Below are 18,922 nucleotides of genomic sequence, written 5' to 3'. Positions count from 1 at the left end.
CTGTGGTAATGTTCTTATATTTGTTATCCATGGCCTCCTTCCTTCTAAAATCAACTTTAAAAATGATGCTAATAAGCCATAAGGGTGTGTTACCAGAGACCCTTGTGCTGTAGTGTCACAGGCTGTTACACTGTGCAAGAGAATGTCTGCCCCTTACCCTCAACACTTGCCTGTGAAGCCTAGGAGCCCTTCTGGACAATTAGCATCGTTTTGAAAGTTGATTTTAGAAGGAAAGAGGCCGCGGATAACATATACAAGAAGATTATCACAGTCACAGTGCCTGGATCTATGAGTAATGTCCATGGTTTATCATGATGGATCTTGATGGTAGATTTACTTTAATACTCAAGGGTACAAATAACGGTGAGCATTGTATAGCCACTTCTACACAAATATAAACCTTACATAAAGGCAAGAATAAGCTTACAATAAATTAAAGGAAGGAACAAGAAATGTTTTTGTCACATTTAATGTTTTCACCACTTTACTTCAAATCTACATTTTACAAAGTGACCATCGAGTGTCTCATACGACCATTATCATAAGACAAAGCCTTCCAGGTCTTCGGCGCCGTCCATCCATACATTTCATGTCATGGTAAACTGTCTCTCAGACATCTTTGTTGAAATGCTTCTTTTATTTTTGGAGTTTGTTATCTGGAGCCGCATAGAAAAAAAAAAAAAAGAAGAAAAAAAAAAAAAGTAGAAAAGATTCCATGCCAGCTCTAAAATTTTGGAATTCCAATATACAGTCTTTCACAGCAAGTTACTTCATTGAAGTTAAAACTTCCCATAAGCTTAAAAACCCACAAACAAGAAATAAAAACTTTTTTTTTTAGTCTCCTCCTATTACAATCCAGCTCATTGGGATAAAAATATTATTCCAAAAAAGATAAATTACAATAAAACTTTAAACAATGAATAGTCCATTACAAATACCTCTGTCGTCCTTAATTCTTGGATTCGCACAAGGGCCCCGGTCCGTTAAAACGTCTTGATATAAGGTGAAAGCAAAATCTTCTGCTTTATTGTATTGTAATGTGGTGTTTTTTATTATTATTATTTTTCTTTTTTACATATAAAAGTTGGAAGGAACATTCAAGTTTTAAAGTCTGCACACTGAACCTAAAAATAACAATTTGGAGTGAAACAAGCTGAGCTGTAAACTCCAGGAGGTAGAGGCCATCAGTTTTTGTATGTACATATACACAGAATATTCAGTGTTTTTGATGAAAAAAGGAAAAAAAGAAAAAAAAAAAAAGGAGAAAAAAAAAATAAAAATTCTACTGTGACATTTCAATACATCCACAAGAGCTCTTCCCTAAGTACACATATACAATTAGAGATACTGCCTAGGTTCGGATCTAGCCTGGATTTACATTTTTTTTTTTAGTTTTTCTTCATGTTGAAACTGTCCAGTGCAAAAAAAAAAATTCCACAAAAACTACTAAAAAAAAATGTGCCACTTTTGTACAGCGGGACGTGAAAAAGGACCTTTACAAAGAAGCCCGTTAAATGGAACTATTTACACAGATGGATAATGGCGCATGCGCATGACTGAAAAGGTAAGAAAGAAAGGAAGTCTAAGAAAAATAGATTAAATATATATATATTTTATATATTTATAAGGGGGAAGGGACCCGAGTGTCCCCGTCCCCTCTAGTCACAGATGCTCTCATCCTAACCACAAACCTTCGGTCTTCACTAGATCAAAATAGCGACACGCTCCTCTAGCGAATAAGCCATCGAGTGTCGGAGACTGGACACCGGGTGACGTCGCCCTCCTGTGGTCTGCTCCTGGATTTGGGAAGTACTTCATGATTGGTCTCCAGACAAGATTTGTAATTCTTCCTGACAACTGCTTGTATCAACGTAAAGTGAGGTTTTAGGAATGGCTCAGTATAAGAAAAAACAAAAAAACAACAAAAAAGCTTTGCAAAAAAGTCTCTTTCATTAAAATATAAATAAAACAAAATACTTAAAAGCAAAACTTCTACAGAAACTGAAAAAAAAACAATCATTTATATCCACAAAATTTATCTGCAATTGTCAATTTTGTTCTGAGCCTTTAGAATTAATTAAAAAATAAACCAATTCCGGGTTAAAAATTAAACGCAAAAAAATACAACCACTGACTTTGCCGGTGTGACAGTCACTAGTGCGCCGTAAGGACTTAAATAGGAAATAGGATTTTATATTTAGTGGTCGATAAGTTAAAATCTGAAGAAAATAGTACAAGCGCGATCAAAGCTTCAAGATTGCAATCCCCAAGACTCCAGTGGAAAGCTACAGGACACCTTCAGTAGTAAAAGTCTTCCAAACTATTCCCAAACCAGAGGAGATGGCGGCATCTCAGACGGCTGAGCAACAGTGGAACTACAGGAAAGTAGAGGCGAGAGTTAATGAGAACATACAAAACTATTATCTTATACACTATACAGATCTAGGCTTATATTTGAAGGATTTTGCCCATTATTGCTGATGTATAAAGGGTTTCCAAGTACTTTTCACGTTATCTCTTCTCCTGTGGATGGGGGATAAGAAGCTGATCAGTGAGGGTCCGACTGCTAAGAAGGGGACCCCCAGCTATCAAGGAAACAGGGGTCCCATTCTCACTAATGGGTGGAGCAGAAGGTTGAGCATATGTCCTGCCGTTCCATTCATTCATTTGGGAATGTTGGAAACTGCCCATCACAAATAAGAGTGCCAGTGACAGCTGAGCGCCGTGCCCAGCAATTCCCAACAGGCTCATTGTATCCAACGGAGCAGCAGGACACATGCTTGTCATGATAACAGGAACCCAGCGCTCAGGATTGCTACGGTTCGCACCAACATGATCAGAGTGTTATCCCCATCTGTGTTAATAGGGGATAACTCAAGGGAAATCTACCATCGCATTCAAGCATGAAACTTGCCGATAGATCCAGCCACTGTGCCTGCGTTAATCTACTTATTTTGTTATCAAACCAACTTTTAAAATTATGCTTATGAGCCAGTGTAACAGCTTGTGAATCTGCAACAGAGAGGCTCAGTTAACACCCTCCAGAATCCTCCAGACTCATTAGCATAATTTTAAAAGTTGATTCATAAGAAGATTACCACAGTCACTGAGCTTAGATCTGTAAGCGCCCGTGGCTGTCATACTGGATTTTGATGATAGATTTCTTTTAAAAAGTTGATCCAAGCTTGTACAAGTGGAAGACAACTTGACAGCCTTGTACGGAGTACAATGAGAGAAGGACTTTGGCGACGAATTTCTGTCATGTGAACGTCCCTCCACAATCATCAGAACAAAGACAAGAGGCAATCAGAGTTCTGTTACAGAAGTACCTGGTATACACTTACCTTATAAAGCTTTTAAAAGCAGCAGACTGGGGGTTGATGCACAGCGGCACGCGGTTCCCTTTTTGCTGCTCCAAAATGAACTGATGAATGATTTCTGTAGCACAAAAAAAAAAAAAAAATTTTTTTTTACTTTGTAACAATGAAATTATTTGAACAATTTTCATTGGTGATTGGGAAGGAGTCATTATATAGTTATAGTAAAATGTTGAAATTAAATCTACCATAAAATCCATCATGAAAAACCAGGGACACTTACTCATAGACCCAGACACTGTGATAATCGTCTTTTTTTTGTTATCCATGGCCTCCTTCCTTCTAAAATCAGCTCTTAAAATTATGCTAACGACCCACATGGTTCTGGGGACATACCAGAGCCCCTCCATGGTGTAGCTTCACGGGCTGTACTAGCACTTCCAGCTCCCTCTGCCTGAAGTTTCAGCACACAGTGGGGGGAGGGGGTGGGGAGCTGTGGGAGCAGGGGAGACTAACAGCCTGTGAAGTTATAGAACGGAGGGGCAGTGGTAACACTACAAAGAGCCTTAGACTCATTAGCATAATTTCTAAAGTTGATTATAGAAGGAAGGAGGCAATGTATAACAAATATAAGAAGATTATCGGTGCCTGGATCTATGAGTAACTGTCCCTACAGACAGAGCACAACATACACAGCGCTTACCTTTCACCTGCCGTACAGAACTAAGGTTCTTTTCGAAAGTGTCGTCAAATTTTGGATTTGTGATTGGCTCAAAGTCACTGGTGTAAACCCTGCCCGTGGATGTGGAGAAGCAGCATTTGCACATGCAGGTGTGGTATCGCAGACGCCCTTCATCCAGGTAGGGGTGCGCCAATGCATCCTTAGCCGATATCCGCTTGGACTGAGACAAAACAGAACAAGTTGTGAGCTGCTAAATCATCATGTATACAATCTGTTCTCTATCATCTATGCACGTAATGGGCGATGAACGAATAGATTGCATGTTTGACGCTTTACCGATGTAAGCCACAAGGGGGCGCTCAATACCCAAGAACAGGGCATGGTATAAGTACTGAGCTACGCCTGTCATAGCAGGGCACAGCTTAATAGAGACAAGAGCGGAGCCCCCTGGGAGGACCACGCTGCCCTCCTGCTTTAATAAATGGAGCAAATTAATTCCTAGCTTGTGTTCCTGAGATTCCCTGATCAGACTAATGGATGTCGTCAGAATATTTACACTACACTGAATGGAGCAGGATTAGTACACTGGACTATCCCTTACTCTACATAGCACAGGCCAGATGTATATACGTACAGTATATACTTCACCACACGTCTACTCTAACTATTTAGGGAGACCATATACTAAAGGGATCACATCAGTTTCTCGGCCACTGATGCAGCTTTGGATGAGGGACAGCGGACAAATCCAGGGTACAACAAATGACAAGGTTTTGCAGGAGATGCTCGGGACACAATCACAAAGGGAGGCTTTGATGCAGATTTTTGTACAAAGCCATGAGAGAGTTAAAAATATGAGTACTAAAACAAAAACATCAAGTCTGCTCCAAACATTTAGGAGATTGCAGCATAAATGGAAAGTTCTCACATGAAAAATGCTGTGAGATCTGCAGACAATGACAGGCAGCATGTTATAGAGCAGGAGGAGTACAGTAGGAAAGTACACAGTGTGCTATCAGCAAACAGCATGTTATAGAGCAGGAGGAGTACAGTAGGAATGTACACAGTGTGCTATCAGCAGGCAGCATGTTATAGAGCAGAAGGAGTAGAGTAGGAATGTACACAGTGTGCTATCAGCAAACAGCATGTTATAGAGCAGGAGGGCTACGTATATTGTACTGTGTGCTTTCAGCAGGTAGAATATTATAGAGCAGGTGATCTGAGCAGATTATACATAGTGTCTTATCAGCAGGCAGCATGTTATAGAGCAGGAGGAGCTGAGCAGAGGGAAGAAAGGGAACCATTGCAGTGACAAAAAAAAAAAAACGCTTTCTTCTGAAAATGCAATTCTTAATCAGTGATTGGCACTACTTTTTAGATCTAGAATTTGGCTGGAGGACCTTAAAGGGGTTGTAAAAAACTTGTTTTTGTTAAAGTAGCTAGAGTTGTAAATAAATTACAATTAAAATACTCGCTTTTTTCCCCCTCGTTATAAAGGAAACTCTTACGTGCGGCACTTTATTAATAATAGATTGGCCGCATGCACGTGAACGTGTGCCGATTGAAAGAGACTGGCACGCATGAACCGCACAGTAAATGTGCCCAATAAAAGACTATGGGGCCGGGAGCTAGGCCTTATGCTATTAAATTGGATCAGTCATCTTAATGTATATGGGTAGCGTAATCTAGATACAGGCCCATAGCGCAAGTACAGAACAGGTTGGGCTGCCTGACAGTCCAGTGTATTCACGAGCAGCATCGCTGTGACAGGGGAGCCTCTGCTTATGATACAATGAACTCAGTCTATGCTGTAGACAAGATTTTTATCCTTACTAGACATGGAAAAAAATAATCTGCAGACGATTTTGCTGCCCCATTTGCAAGTCCGATTATTAACCTTATAATGTCAGGCTGATCAGTGGTCTGCGGTATAGTGCAAAAACAACCCACAAGTAAACATATAGAAGAAATTCAGTGATGAAATACTTACTGGATCAAAGACTAACATCCTGCACAGCAGATGGACAGCTTCGTGCGTGGCCTGGCTGGACAGTGTATACAAGACAGGAAGAGATGGCTGCAGGAACAAGAGAGACAACATGTCTGACTAGTGCAGTAAAAGTGCTGAGTTGCTTCAGAGCCCTCCAGTTATGCGAGCGGGACTGAAATTACCAATTTGGGTGATAGATGCCTGGATTCAGCCAGCACTGCAGTTCTGTCTCTTCAGCTTAATGTCAGGCCGGCTCAGTATCACACAGAGGATCTTACCGTTTGGATAGAAATCTGCCCTTGAAAAGCAGCTTCTTGTACATCAGGTAATATTTATCCGGCTGCAGCCATCGTACTGTAAGCTTATGTCAGGGCCTGGTGCTCATTTTTAGGCAGGGAAGGGCTGTCAGCACTTTGTGCCTCTGGTGACACATGGTTAGTATATACAGCCTGCGGCTCTGACACAGTTCACACTGTACAGGCTGCTGTAAGACCCCCGGAGATCATGACACCAGTAGGCGGTGGTAACAGCATGTCACACTCTACAAAGATTTTAGCTCCGATTCTGCGCTCAAATATGCATTGAATATGATGGGTCTGAAATCCACATTGTGTGCAAATACAAATGGTTCATACACATGATAAAGAATCTCTTCACATACATTTTAGCTGTGCTGCAGAATGAAGGCTGTGAATCTTTGGTCAAAAAGATTCACGGACCATGGAGATAATCCTAATGCAGATGTGCCTGATCCATGGCACACCAATGGTAGAAATCTGAAATCAAAAGTGCTGATAATGGTAAACTCTTAACTTTACCAAATTAATCTGTTCCTTTCTATCTGTTTTAGTAGTAGGACCTTTTTGTCCTGTATCCACTGATAGCAGAGAGATCGAGAAACCTGATAAAGTGTCTAATGACTTAATATGCTTTACAGACAGTGCCTGGAATAGTCTAAAAAGCCAGAATAGGACGGCACTCGTACAGCGTGGTGCACGTGGATAGTCCATCAAACACCAGAAACTTGTATAGAAGAAATATCCCGGCACTCACTTAATAAATCTTTCAAGAAGCAAAATTAACAAGAGAGTGCCAGGATATTTCTTCTATACAAGTACAGGCGGTCGCCTACTTAAGAACACCCGACTTACAGACGACCCCTAGTTACAAATGGACCTCTGGATGTTGGGAGTTTACTGTACTTTAGCCTTACAATAATCAGCTGTAAGAGTTATCAAAGCTTTCTAAAAATTAGGCTCATTGGTAATCCTGGTCCCTATGACAATCCAACATTTTTAAAATCAAATTGTTACAGAGACCAAAAATATTTGTCTGGATGTACAATTATAAAATATACAGTACTGACTTACATACAAATTCAACTTAAGAGCAAGCCTTCCGGAACCTTTCATGTAAGTAACCAGGGGTCTTCCTGTACCCCCAAGGAAGCATGGGTGAAACCGGCGTTGGAGAGTCGGCAGGCGATCACATAACACAAACCTGGGTAAGAGGCTCGTCTAGGATAGATATATCCGCAGCTACTGAGTACGTAACCCGGGGACTGCCTGTAACCCCTGAGGAAGCATGGGCGGTACTGGCGTTGGGGGTGGGCAGGCGATCACATAACACCAACATGGGTAGGACGCTTGTCTAGGATATATATATCCACAGCTACTGAGTGCATAAGTCACTGTGAAATATGATGTAATTTCGGATGGGGGTAATTATTAAGGGAGACTTCTGGTGGTTGGTGGATATACCTGATATGTTGTATATGTGACTTGGCCCAGCCGGACCATAGTATTGGGTTCTCTGATTTCATCAATTGTACCGGTTTTTTTTTTGCTTTTTTTTTTAATATGTAATAAAGTTTGATGAATTTGCATATTTTTATATAAAGAATGGTGTAACTCCTGTATTCCTAGATAGTATAGCTGCACCTGGGGTAGTCTAATCTACTCAGAAAGATGAGAAATATTCTCTAGGTACGAAAAGAGTTAATCATTAGCCTCCTGATAGCCCATGGTCCATCAGAATCGTAGTAAGGAAAGACAAGTGCTATTTTGTATGTGCTATCTTTTTCTCTTTATGTTTTTCAGATGTGTTAGATGTAGATGTTTTAGATGGTATGTGTACTGTATATTTGTATGTATTCTGTATTTTATGTATTGTGTGTTATAAATTGGATGTGGTACATTCTTTCCCCCCAGGGACAATAAATTGATGATTATTATTATCTGTCTAGGGAGGAGGACTTAGATTAACTGCTCACTGCAAGAGAAAGAAGCAGAAAAAGGGTACAGAGAAGCTGCTTTACTCAAAGTAGATTACAAAGTTTATAGCCATCACCGGCTCTAAGCTTTTCTGAAAAAATAATAAAAAAGCATCCTCTATGTGGATGTCAGATATGTCAGCGGTGTGTACAAAGCCGCAGCAGAGGAGTGCCAAATCTCAATTATCTGACCACCAGAGGAAATGATGAGTGCTTTGTGATGGGAAAGAAATGACATTTTATCCATTACTCCATCATTTGGTATTAACTTCCCAAAATGAAACACTCACATGGTTAAAGAGAAACTCCAGCTGGGGAACACAATGTTCCCTGCTGGTCTGAAAGACACCATAATGGTCAGTCAGGTGAATTACCGGAGTTTCCCTAAAATCAGCAGTACTGCATCTAATATCACAAAACTATACATTTATATCATATATATTATATTTTTTCTTATTTTATATAGTGACACACAACTAGCTAAAGTACATCAGCAGTGTAGTGTAGTGCATTCAAAATACATTGGAGTGGAACGGAAATTCTTTCCCGTCTATAATTTTATGGAATTGTGATGAATTAATATAAAACAAGAAGCAAAAGGTGTACAGTATATAACCATTTCAGGAGCTGCAGCCTGTGAGTGAGGGATGCTGGAGCAGTATATTATATCTTCCATGCTGCACATATTCCTGCAAAGCTTAACGGGGATTTGCTGTGCAGCTCAATAAGCGCTGGATCTGTGTCTTTCCTGGAAATTTATCACTGTCAGCTTGTAGCTTCCCCCAATACATCATTCTACCACTTTTTAATACTTCCACAACTACAACCTTAAAATCCAGCAAAAGAAAAAGACGTTTGTCCGAATGAAATATCAGTAACCGGATGTATCCGAAGCCCAAATCCTTTCCTCTCCTGCATCAAAATCAATGGACACTTTTTAACACAAGTTGACAGGTTGTTGAGGAGTACGAAATGCACAAATTTGTGATTCAGTCATCAACACATCTCATACTGTAAGCTCTTGTGTCACCCCTCATCCTCATAGACTGTAAGCTCTTGTGTCACCCCTTCATCCTCATAGACTGTAAGCTCTTGTGTCACCCCCTCCTCCTCATAGACTGTAAGCTCTTGTGTCACCTCCTCATCCTCAGACTGTAAGCTCTTGTGAGCAGGGCCCTCACTCCTGTTCCATATGACTCTAATGGAATATTATATTTGTATACGTCCCCTATGATTTGTAAAGCGCTGTGGAATATGATGGTGCTAGATAAATAAAGATTATTATTATGGGCAGTGCCAGTCCACGGTAAACTGAGCGAGGAGAATGGAATCTGCATGTAAAGAACTACTGGTGGGATTTGCCCTGCAATCATTTGTCGTTCCATGCAGAGGCGCTAAAGAGCCTTGGTTGTTACCCATTATTCCATCAGGGTAAGAAGAATGACAAATCATATAAAAATGGCGTCTCGGAGCCCTTCTGTTACCAATACATGAACACGTGGTGGTTTCTTTTATTTACAAAGAACCTATATTCCTACAAAAAGTTAATTAATGGAAAGCAAAAATCTCATCTAGTCATATTGCCAGTTCTGATAACCATCAGATGTGCCGTGTACGGAGCCGTCACATGAGATAAATGAGCAGCTCCACTTTCAGGGCTCTGTCCCTCACCAGGATGTCACATGAGGAGGCGACACACGACACATCGGGGACACAATTGCCCCCGTGTCTGCCAAGCTGTCACTCCAGTCAGAGGATTCGGTTCTCTTCAGATCCCAACAGGAAACCATATTAAGGATGTGACAGCGCTGCAGGGTCTGCCATGGAGTTTGCCCTTTAGCTTAAAAACATAAAAATGCGCAGCCCTGAGCAAAGTTCAGCACAGCGATAGCTTACTGACTCAATACAATTGTGACATTTTCTGCTTCCTTATTAGCCCAGGGCTATGACTGGCGACTTCTGTAGTCACATTCCTGCAGCCTGTGATATGGAGACAATCCGGCTAGTGCAATGGGTGGCCCAAAGCTGGCCAATAACCATGACTTGTCAGCCGACCTGCACAAGGACATGCGCATTTCACAGGCCACAAGCAAAGGCTCTATGGTCCGTTGTTTGTGGCCCGTGTGTCATCGGTGTCAGGTCTGCTCACGAGCCAGTGACTACTTGTGCAGGAAACCACTGCCACGTGTATGAGTGCCCGGCCTGGCATACAATTGTGCCATTACCAGCAACCATTCAGGAACAGGAAGCCCCCACACCGGCCCACTCCTCCGCTTCCAGTAACTAAATAGTTCTCCTCTTTTGCACCCCAACATGGCCGTCTTTGTGGCTAGAAACAGGGTTGTTGTACTAATTTCCTAGACCCTTAATCATCATATGCGCTTTATTATTTAGAATTCGGATCTGAATACAACCTATGATAGGAAAATGTAAATAACGCCCGGTAATGGATTAGGGAAAAAGTGCACACATTTAGGCCGTGTTCTCACACTACGCTTGAATAGTGTTTAGAAAAGGAACTTGCAGCATGGAGGAGCTACTTCTAATCACAGATGCATTTAGTAGCGATCAGGAACTAGCACCATGTGTTTCCAGTCGATAAATCATGCTAGAATGAAAAAAACCCATGGCGCTTGTTTCCAATTGCAAGGTAAACGCATCAACGCATTGGGAGAAGCTCCTCCCCCGCTGCGCCCGAATAGGGTGTCTAAACCCAGACTTTGCTGATCCTGACCATAGAACAGATTGATCACAATTGACCTAAGTTGCTTTGCTCCTTCTTTAGGTTCATCGCACGGCCATAACATTCCGGTTCCATCTGAAAATATAATTGTTTTTTTTTTCTCTTTTCATTGGCTTCGGTAATCGCCTAAAGTAACAGCCCATTCCTGAGCTCCAGAAAAACTAACTGGTTTTATTGAATTCCGACTTTCTCGGGCTTACTGATCAAATTGTAGGCATCGCTCTCCTGGACGTGGAGTTTCCTGCTGTAATGGCTTCGCTGAACCTATTCCTCCTCCGATGGTTTGTCCCGCAGCTCGGAGCTTTTCAGCGCTGACAGATGGGGATTGTGGCTTAAGGGTTAGTAATACTCAGATTTTCTTTTCCCTGCTGGGAAATGGATTTCTCTATTTTTTTCCCCCTGTAACTATGTTTTTGTTTGCGGAGTGACCCATGCTTTGGCTTATGACAAGGCTTCTGGTTACATGGCAGGGATATTGTTGTGTGGGCAAGGTGCCAACCTGATGCCCAGCATTATCTATCCTGTCGGGAGTATTAATGGAATCAGATCACGATAAATGAAAGTGACAGCGCACCGCGTTCCACAGTGAAGCACAACTGGGTCAGCTAAAATCAACACGTTACCAGAATAATTCTGGCCGCGCATAAGACGCCGCTCCCAACAGATCATACGAGGAAGCGCGCTTTGCTTTTTTGCAAATTGCAATCGGCAAAATCTTGGCTGCAAGTGGTGACTTCTCTAATGCGAACATGGATTTACCCCTTAGCAACCAAAACCCACTTGTGCCAAACCATCTGGACTAATTTTTTTTCTGGCCAGATTCAGGATTGTATGAAATCACGGTCGTTCTTCTGAAGTCAAAAAACCAGCAAATATGGAGTCAGGATGAAAAATGCTTTGAAGTGGATGAGTGAAAATGTTACTAAAAGCCGTAACGCTGGAGGAGCATCTAACAGCAGCCATTAGCCGGCTTACTATGCAAATAACCAGCAATGACCCAGCTATGGAAGAAGCCGCCAACACATGGAGACGCCACTAATTATAAAGGGACAGGGTGGGATTTACACCCCTTAAAGAGCCCATACACTAGAGGCACATTACAGATAATATATACAACGAATCTCACAATGATCATACTAGATTATGATGGGAAGCTTTCAGGGGAATGTCACAGATTGTGGATGACCGTGAAAAATAAGAACGAGTATTAACAAGCAGATGAGTGACGTGATGTGGAGAAGACACGAGGCCGCCCCTTGTGTCCATCTCATCTAGCCTGCAGTCACCGGCACATCTGTATCCAGCTTCCACCGACCTGATGACATATATGTCCCTTGACCAGTCCAAGGATTAAAAGGGAAATACGTACAAAACTCATCGTATTCAGCAGCTGCGCGGTGAGGCCGCCATAATACATGTTGTCCATAACTTGCACGACTATAATTCTTGCTTCATTGTATATAGGCAGAGCAGAACAAATGCAACCAAAATAATAATAATTAAAAAAAAAAAAAAAAAATATTTTATATATATATATATATATATATATATATATATATATATATATATATATATATATATATATATAATAATACAGCTATCTGTATATGTAAGCACTAAGTGGAGGGATCAGAGATTATTTTTTTTTATTAATCTAGTATTTTAGTGTGTTCATAACGTGTCTTTTTTTCAGGTGGACTCCCTACATGTCCTCACAATGCAGCGCAGTAGCGTATCCCACTGTACGCTCATACAGAAAGCAGGAGGAGAGAACTGGGGATCTGTATAGCGAGCAGAGGTTGGGGAGGGATGAAATACTTTGCATCCGTCTTCCATAGGATTTTATGGTCTCCTAAGAATATACAGAACTCAGCAGGATGAAAATAACTACGGTAGCTTACTATGTGTTTCCATCCTGCGTTTTCCAAACTATACGACATATACTCTGCGGAAGAGGGTAAAAAGGATGCCTCAGTCTGCCAGTATATGTCTATGGATACGCTCAGCTTGTAGGACTAGAGCTTCCCTAGTGTATGAGCTGAACATATAAAGAAAACAAAAGTGGACAACATTTACTTGAGCTACAATTTTGCATGGTTTTTGAAAGGGACTTTGTTACCAGATTTTACTCCATTAAACCACTAGCCCTCTTTCTTGTGAAAACTCATCAGTTTTCTTGCCTCATTTGCATATGGATTTTGAGCAATTTTTGTAGGTAGAGTTCCTTTTTTTTTTTTTTTTTTTTTTTTACACGAGTCACTTTTAGAGGTTGCACAGTAACAGTAACACAGCTACATCCAGCCGCCTCGCCCCCAGTAACACAGCTACATCCAGCCGCCTCGCCCCCAGTAACACAGCTACATCCAGCCGCCTCGCCCCCAAGTAACACAGCTACATCCAGCCGCCTCGCCCCCAAGTAACACAGCTACATCCAGCCGCCTCGCCCCCAGTAACACAGCTACATCCAGCCGCCTCGCCCCCAGTAACACAGCTACATCCAGCCGCCTCGCCCCCAGTAACACAGCTACATCCAGCCGCCTGGCCCCCAAGTAACACAGCTACATCCAGCCGCCTGGCCCCCAAGTAACACAGCTACATCCAGCCGCCTCGCCCCCAGTAACACAGCTACATCCAGCCGCCTGGCCCCCCAGTAACACAGCTACATCCAGCCGCCTGGCCCCCCAGTAACACAGCTACATCCAGCCGCCTCGCCCCCCAGTAACGCAGCTACATCCAGCCGCCTCGCCCCCCAGTAACACAGCTACATCCAGCCGCCTCGCCCCCAGTAACACAGCTACATCCAGCCGCCTCGCCCCCAGTAACACAGCTACATCCAGCCGCCTCGCCCCCAGTAACACAGCTACATCCAGCCGCCTCGCCCCCCGTAACACAGCTACATCCAGCCGCCTCGCCCCCCGTAACACAGCTACATCCAGCCGCCTCGCCCCCAGTAACACAGCTACATCCAGCCGCCTCGCCCCCAGTAACACAGCTACATCCAGCCGCCTCGCCCCCCAGTAACGCAGCTACATCCAGCCGCCTCGCCCCCCGTAACACAGCTACATCCAGCCGCCTCGCCCCCCAGTAACGCAGCTACATACAGCCGCCTCGTCCCTAGTAACGCAGCTACATACAGCCGCCTCGTCCCCAGTAACGCAGCTACATACAGCCGCCTCGCCCCCCAGTAACACAGCTACATACAGCGGGAGGGGTGTGATCAGGGGGGATCCCAGTCAGTGTCAGATCAGTGCAAGATGCCTAACATCTGGCCCTGGAGTGAGCGTTGCATTTCTGGTACTCATCTCAGAAACAGTACGTGATAACACTGGGTTGGATACATGCGGCAGAAGAAGCAGTAATCATTTTGCAGCTAATGCAACGTCAGTAATAAGCTGCGTATTTGGACACCAAGGCAGAAAGGTTCTGATTACAAAGCAAACAGAGTCTGGTGCCAACCCGATGTGCGCTGACTGATAACTTCTGGCATCTTTCTGGCTGGTCGTGAAAAAGCTGCAGCAATAAAATGTCGTCAGTGCCAGGTTTCTTTTCTTGTTAACAAAGTTTTTTTTTTTAATTGACTCGTGAATCATTTCAGAGAATCATAAAGAGCACCATGTATTAAAAAAATAAAAGGAAAAAATAAGCCCTTACCTGTTTATGAGGACCCCTGAGTATATGTGCCTTGGCGCCTTCACAAGCTGTCCTCATGGCTTCAAGTGACGGTGTTCCCAACAAATCCGTGATTAAGTCCAACTGCGGAATAAAGGAAATCACAGTGAGCTCAAGTATCCATCAGAACATTGCTGGGAATGAGCAGACCCGTAAAACCACTGCTGCTCCATATCGGATCAAGAACCGGTTTTGTTGTGGAACCGCCTATAACCCAAAACTGCATTCATGAATTCAATGATTGGTCATCATAAGATGTGACCAAAACCAGATTCACACCCAGCATCTCTCAACCAGCTGTTTGAAGAAACTAGAGAAGCTCAACAGGTCCTCCTGCTTCTTCAAAGTAAACAAAGCACAGCGCCATCAATAGAATAGTGGTTGTGCTCCGTATCGCAGCTCATTCCCATTCTCTTGTGATTGCTGGATGTTAAGTCACAGGAATGGGGCCCACTGAAGCACCCAAACATTTTCTGCCATCTGATTGGTGGGTAATGAATGATCTGATATTAATCACTTATCCTAAGGACATGAGATCAATAAAGAGCTGCTGGATTACTCCTTCAATAGCCAATTGACATCTCTGGACCAAATAAATTTGGGTAATGTTGAATCGGTCTTGCAAGTCAAAAGGCAACATGTTCCTAATTCAATAAATCTAAGTAGTATTAAAGTGATACTCATGATCTATCCATAGAAGATCATGGGGTCAGATACTCCCAACTCTCCAAAGACAACCCAATTCCAACACCAGAACTAACATCTGAATTTGAGAAGAGGTGCAGTTCCCAGTGCCGACCACTGCACAAAGAACAGAGCTGTTGCCCCTACCCCTACAGCATCATGCACACAATCATATACAGCAAATAATTCATGGCTGCCATTGAGACATCTTGTGCACGGTCACAGCGAGCGGACGTCTCTACGCCGAGGGACGTACTGCAAAAGACAGGGCAGGTCCTATTCCTACCTGTAGTGCAGTGCGACTGCCCAACTCCTTTGGAGCTCACTCCTCCCAACTCCCCCTAGCCGAAATGGGCTGCAAACATTCCCCTATATGTGTAGGTACTGTTAGGGATTTTTATGCAGGGCCCCAACAGCCCTCTTTCCTTTTGTAAGGTGAGTCCTAATTAACCCATGATTGAACATAAAGACTAAGCCACACACGTCAAGAGGGCTGTTGGGGCCCTGCATAAAAATCCCTAACAGTACCAAGTATTCTCAGTTAACTCAGATCCCAATCAACGTCATACGGATGACCTTATCCTATGGATATCACTATAACGGAAAACCCCTTTAAGATTTGTCTATGGACATACATAAAGAAAGATGTGTAAGATTTTGTAATTTTCTAATCCGCAGTATTTTACCCACTGGTAAGTTACCATCATTGGTTATCCTCCAGTCATAGATTACATTAATGTCCCCTCTTGTAGGATTCTTGATGGCCTACAACAAAATTCTCCCAATTTCTTGCTACCGACATTTTCCCTACCCTGAGTGATGTGGAGTAGTTACTAGGTCACTCTGCCCGACAACCTGCTATTCCTGTATGCTATAAGCTTGCTTAGTTTACAAAATAGCAGGCGAAGGGTGCACCCAGAAGTCAAGTAGAAGCATTAATTCTGGCGTTGAAAAGCTTCCAAAATGGCCTTTTAGAAAAACACAAAAGCTGCTCTATAAAAAGATCTCGGCAGCATGTTACTAGGTGGAAGGTGTGCAGGATGAGTCATAGTACAACGCAGGCAACACAGAGTTAAAGCCATCAGTAGGCAAATATACCTGTCAGGGAAAGAAAGGGTATAATTCACCCTTTATCAGTAGGGGTTTGTGCACCTGGTCCTCAGAGCTTGCCAAAGGATTGTTGTCAATGCTGCAGCTGAAGTAGTAATCGGAACAAATTCTCCCCCGAGAACGGTAATTGCTAGAAAACTGCTTGGTGCGGCGTTGCTTAGGAGAATAAGGCACCTGGGTATCATGTTCTTTTTAAGGGCTAAAAGAAAATTAATAACATTTGGGAAGAACAAGTGCTTTACTTCATCTTGTACACCAAGTTTTTATGCTTGGGCACTTGTGCTGTGAATAGGTCACCAACACTGGCAAAGGAAACTACTGCACCAGGACAGGTACTGCAGAGGTTAAATACACTGACGGCCAGGGCAAAAGTCCAAATCTAATATAGGCAGGCGACTAGAACACCTCATAGTATGAACGTATAGATATAACATTGCATGGAAATGGAGTTCCGGAGGCTTGGAGTCCACATTTTTTTAAAATAATGTTTCTAGTTGCCACAAAAAAAAAAAAAAATCTCCATTGTTAAGTTAAGTCAGGATCAGAAGCTACAATATATGAAAATCACACTCCCTACTTAATCAATCCCGTGACGTAATCACAACTACAGGGAGATTTTCCTCTAACACCCCCAAGGACAGGCCATTTTTTTTTTTTTGGAATTTTCATTTTTGAACTCCCAGTCTTTAAAAATCCTTAACTTTTTTTTATTTTCAGTTTGCAGAGCTGTAGGAGGGCTTGTTTTCTTACTGGGTAGCTGAAAAAAAAATCCTGATGCGATAAAATTGTAGATAAAATACATATGTGCCATTTTCTTTTTATGGCTTTCACTGTGCGCTCCAATTGACACCTCTACTTTATTCCTTGGGCTGGTACAATCGTGGGGGAATACCAAATGTATATTGGTATTAGGTTTTAATAGATTTTTTTATTTTTTTTAAAACACAAACCAAAAATCTTTTGTACAAAAAAAAAAAAAAAAAAAAAAATAATCATAAAAATTTGCTCTATACCGATGCCCATAACGTTTTAGTACTTCAGCACACTAACCATGTTGTTTTTGGGGGATGTAATGACGTTTACATTGCTACCATTTGGTGGACTATATGACCTTTTGATCACTTTTTATTAAATTTGCAAAATGGTGAACATGTGGCGTTTTGGAGATTTGGGCTCCATTTTCCATTAATGGGTTCACAGCTGGAATAACCATTTTATATGTTCATACATTTGGCAATACCATGTTTATTATTTTTTTTTATAGTTTATTATTCACTAGGATAAGTGGGATGATTTTTAGTCTTTTTTTAAAATTTAGTTTCTTTTTTTATTTTTCTTACTATTTTTTTTTACTTTTACTTTTTGATCATTCCATATACTACAGTATTGCATTGTATGGAGAATTTTTCTAGGGACCCATTACAGTTGTTCCCTGAAGACATCAGGGGGAGCGACAATCCAACTGAAGATTGCGGGACCAATGCAACATAGGCATTTACCAGTCGCCATCTGCAGGTAAATGGTTAACACCTGTGATCGGTGCCAGCACCGATCGCGTGTGTCAGTGCCATAATGCAGCCAACACCCACCATGTATGAAGGCGGCTCAATCCACGAGCCCTCTTCATACAGCCGTAACGCTTTGTGACATAAATGTACACCATGTGTGTACATTAACACAATGTGTTAAGGGGTTAAAATAACACCAGAACTGATTGGTCTAGATGCTATGATATAGAAGATACAGCCTTTTGTAACTGGGGCTTATATTTCGAACCCTACTCAGAAAAGGCTTTAAAAAAAAAAAAAATCAAGCTAGGGCTACATTTTGGGGTAACATGGTAGAGGCTTCTGGGGCTTATAGTAGGTTTCTATAGGTACTTTTATAGGAAGTCAAATATAATCCTGCTGATAGCACAGTCCAGCAACAAACCTGGGAGATGTCCAATAATGTCTGATGGGAAAACCTACAAAACATTTGGGTACCTTGCACTCCAACATGAGTTTATTCTAGGACCTCGACCAACGGATAGCTAAACATTACTGGACTATTCCTTTAAAGTTTCTAGACCAAGTGAATTTGTGTGAATACCACCTTAAACCTGACGCTGAGAGTAAAGCTCCTGATCATTATCTGTGGTCCCTGGAGCCGGCCGCCAGAACAAGGCCCGCTACGAGTCTCCATGATCCAAGCAATCGGCTCATCAGCAGTCATTCAAGTGGTCCGCGGACGGATCCTTCCCGAGCTTTCTACTGATGAATTAATTCGCTAATTCCTTCCTCTCTTTCAAATATGTTTCTGAGGGGACTAATAAGTTACAGATCAAAAGTACTTGAGGAATTGTACAAATGCCGTCTGAAATCTTTGATCTCCTTTCAAAGCTTCCTTTCCCTGTATCCAAACAAATGCATGAGGAATCACAGGCGGAACAAATACTTTACTACTTTGAAGGAGA

The 18,922-nt window shown here is 42.2% G+C and overlaps 1 protein-coding gene across 1 annotated transcript in view; it reads right to left on the bottom strand.

Moving 5' to 3' along the window:
* Positions 1 to 453: 453 nt before the first annotated feature.
* Positions 454 to 18,922, bottom strand: part of NLK (nemo like kinase) — a 94,221-nt gene continuing 75,752 nt past the window's right edge. The window contains exons 7-11 of the mRNA XM_072138179.1: positions 14,656 to 14,757; positions 5,990 to 6,076; positions 4,021 to 4,219; positions 3,345 to 3,438; positions 454 to 2,375 (exon numbers count right to left, since the gene is read on the bottom strand). Coding sequence (XP_071994280.1) covers positions 2,321 to 2,375; positions 3,345 to 3,438; positions 4,021 to 4,219; positions 5,990 to 6,076; positions 14,656 to 14,757 — 537 coding nt within the window. The 3' untranslated portion in view covers positions 454 to 2,320. The remainder of the gene's footprint in view (positions 2,376 to 3,344; positions 3,439 to 4,020; positions 4,220 to 5,989; positions 6,077 to 14,655; positions 14,758 to 18,922) is intronic.

Source organism: Engystomops pustulosus, chromosome 2, assembly GCF_040894005.1.
Source record: "Engystomops pustulosus chromosome 2, aEngPut4.maternal, whole genome shotgun sequence".
Classification (NCBI taxonomy): Eukaryota; Metazoa; Chordata; class Amphibia; order Anura; family Leptodactylidae; genus Engystomops; species Engystomops pustulosus.
This window is presented reverse-complemented; position numbering and strand designations above follow the sequence as displayed.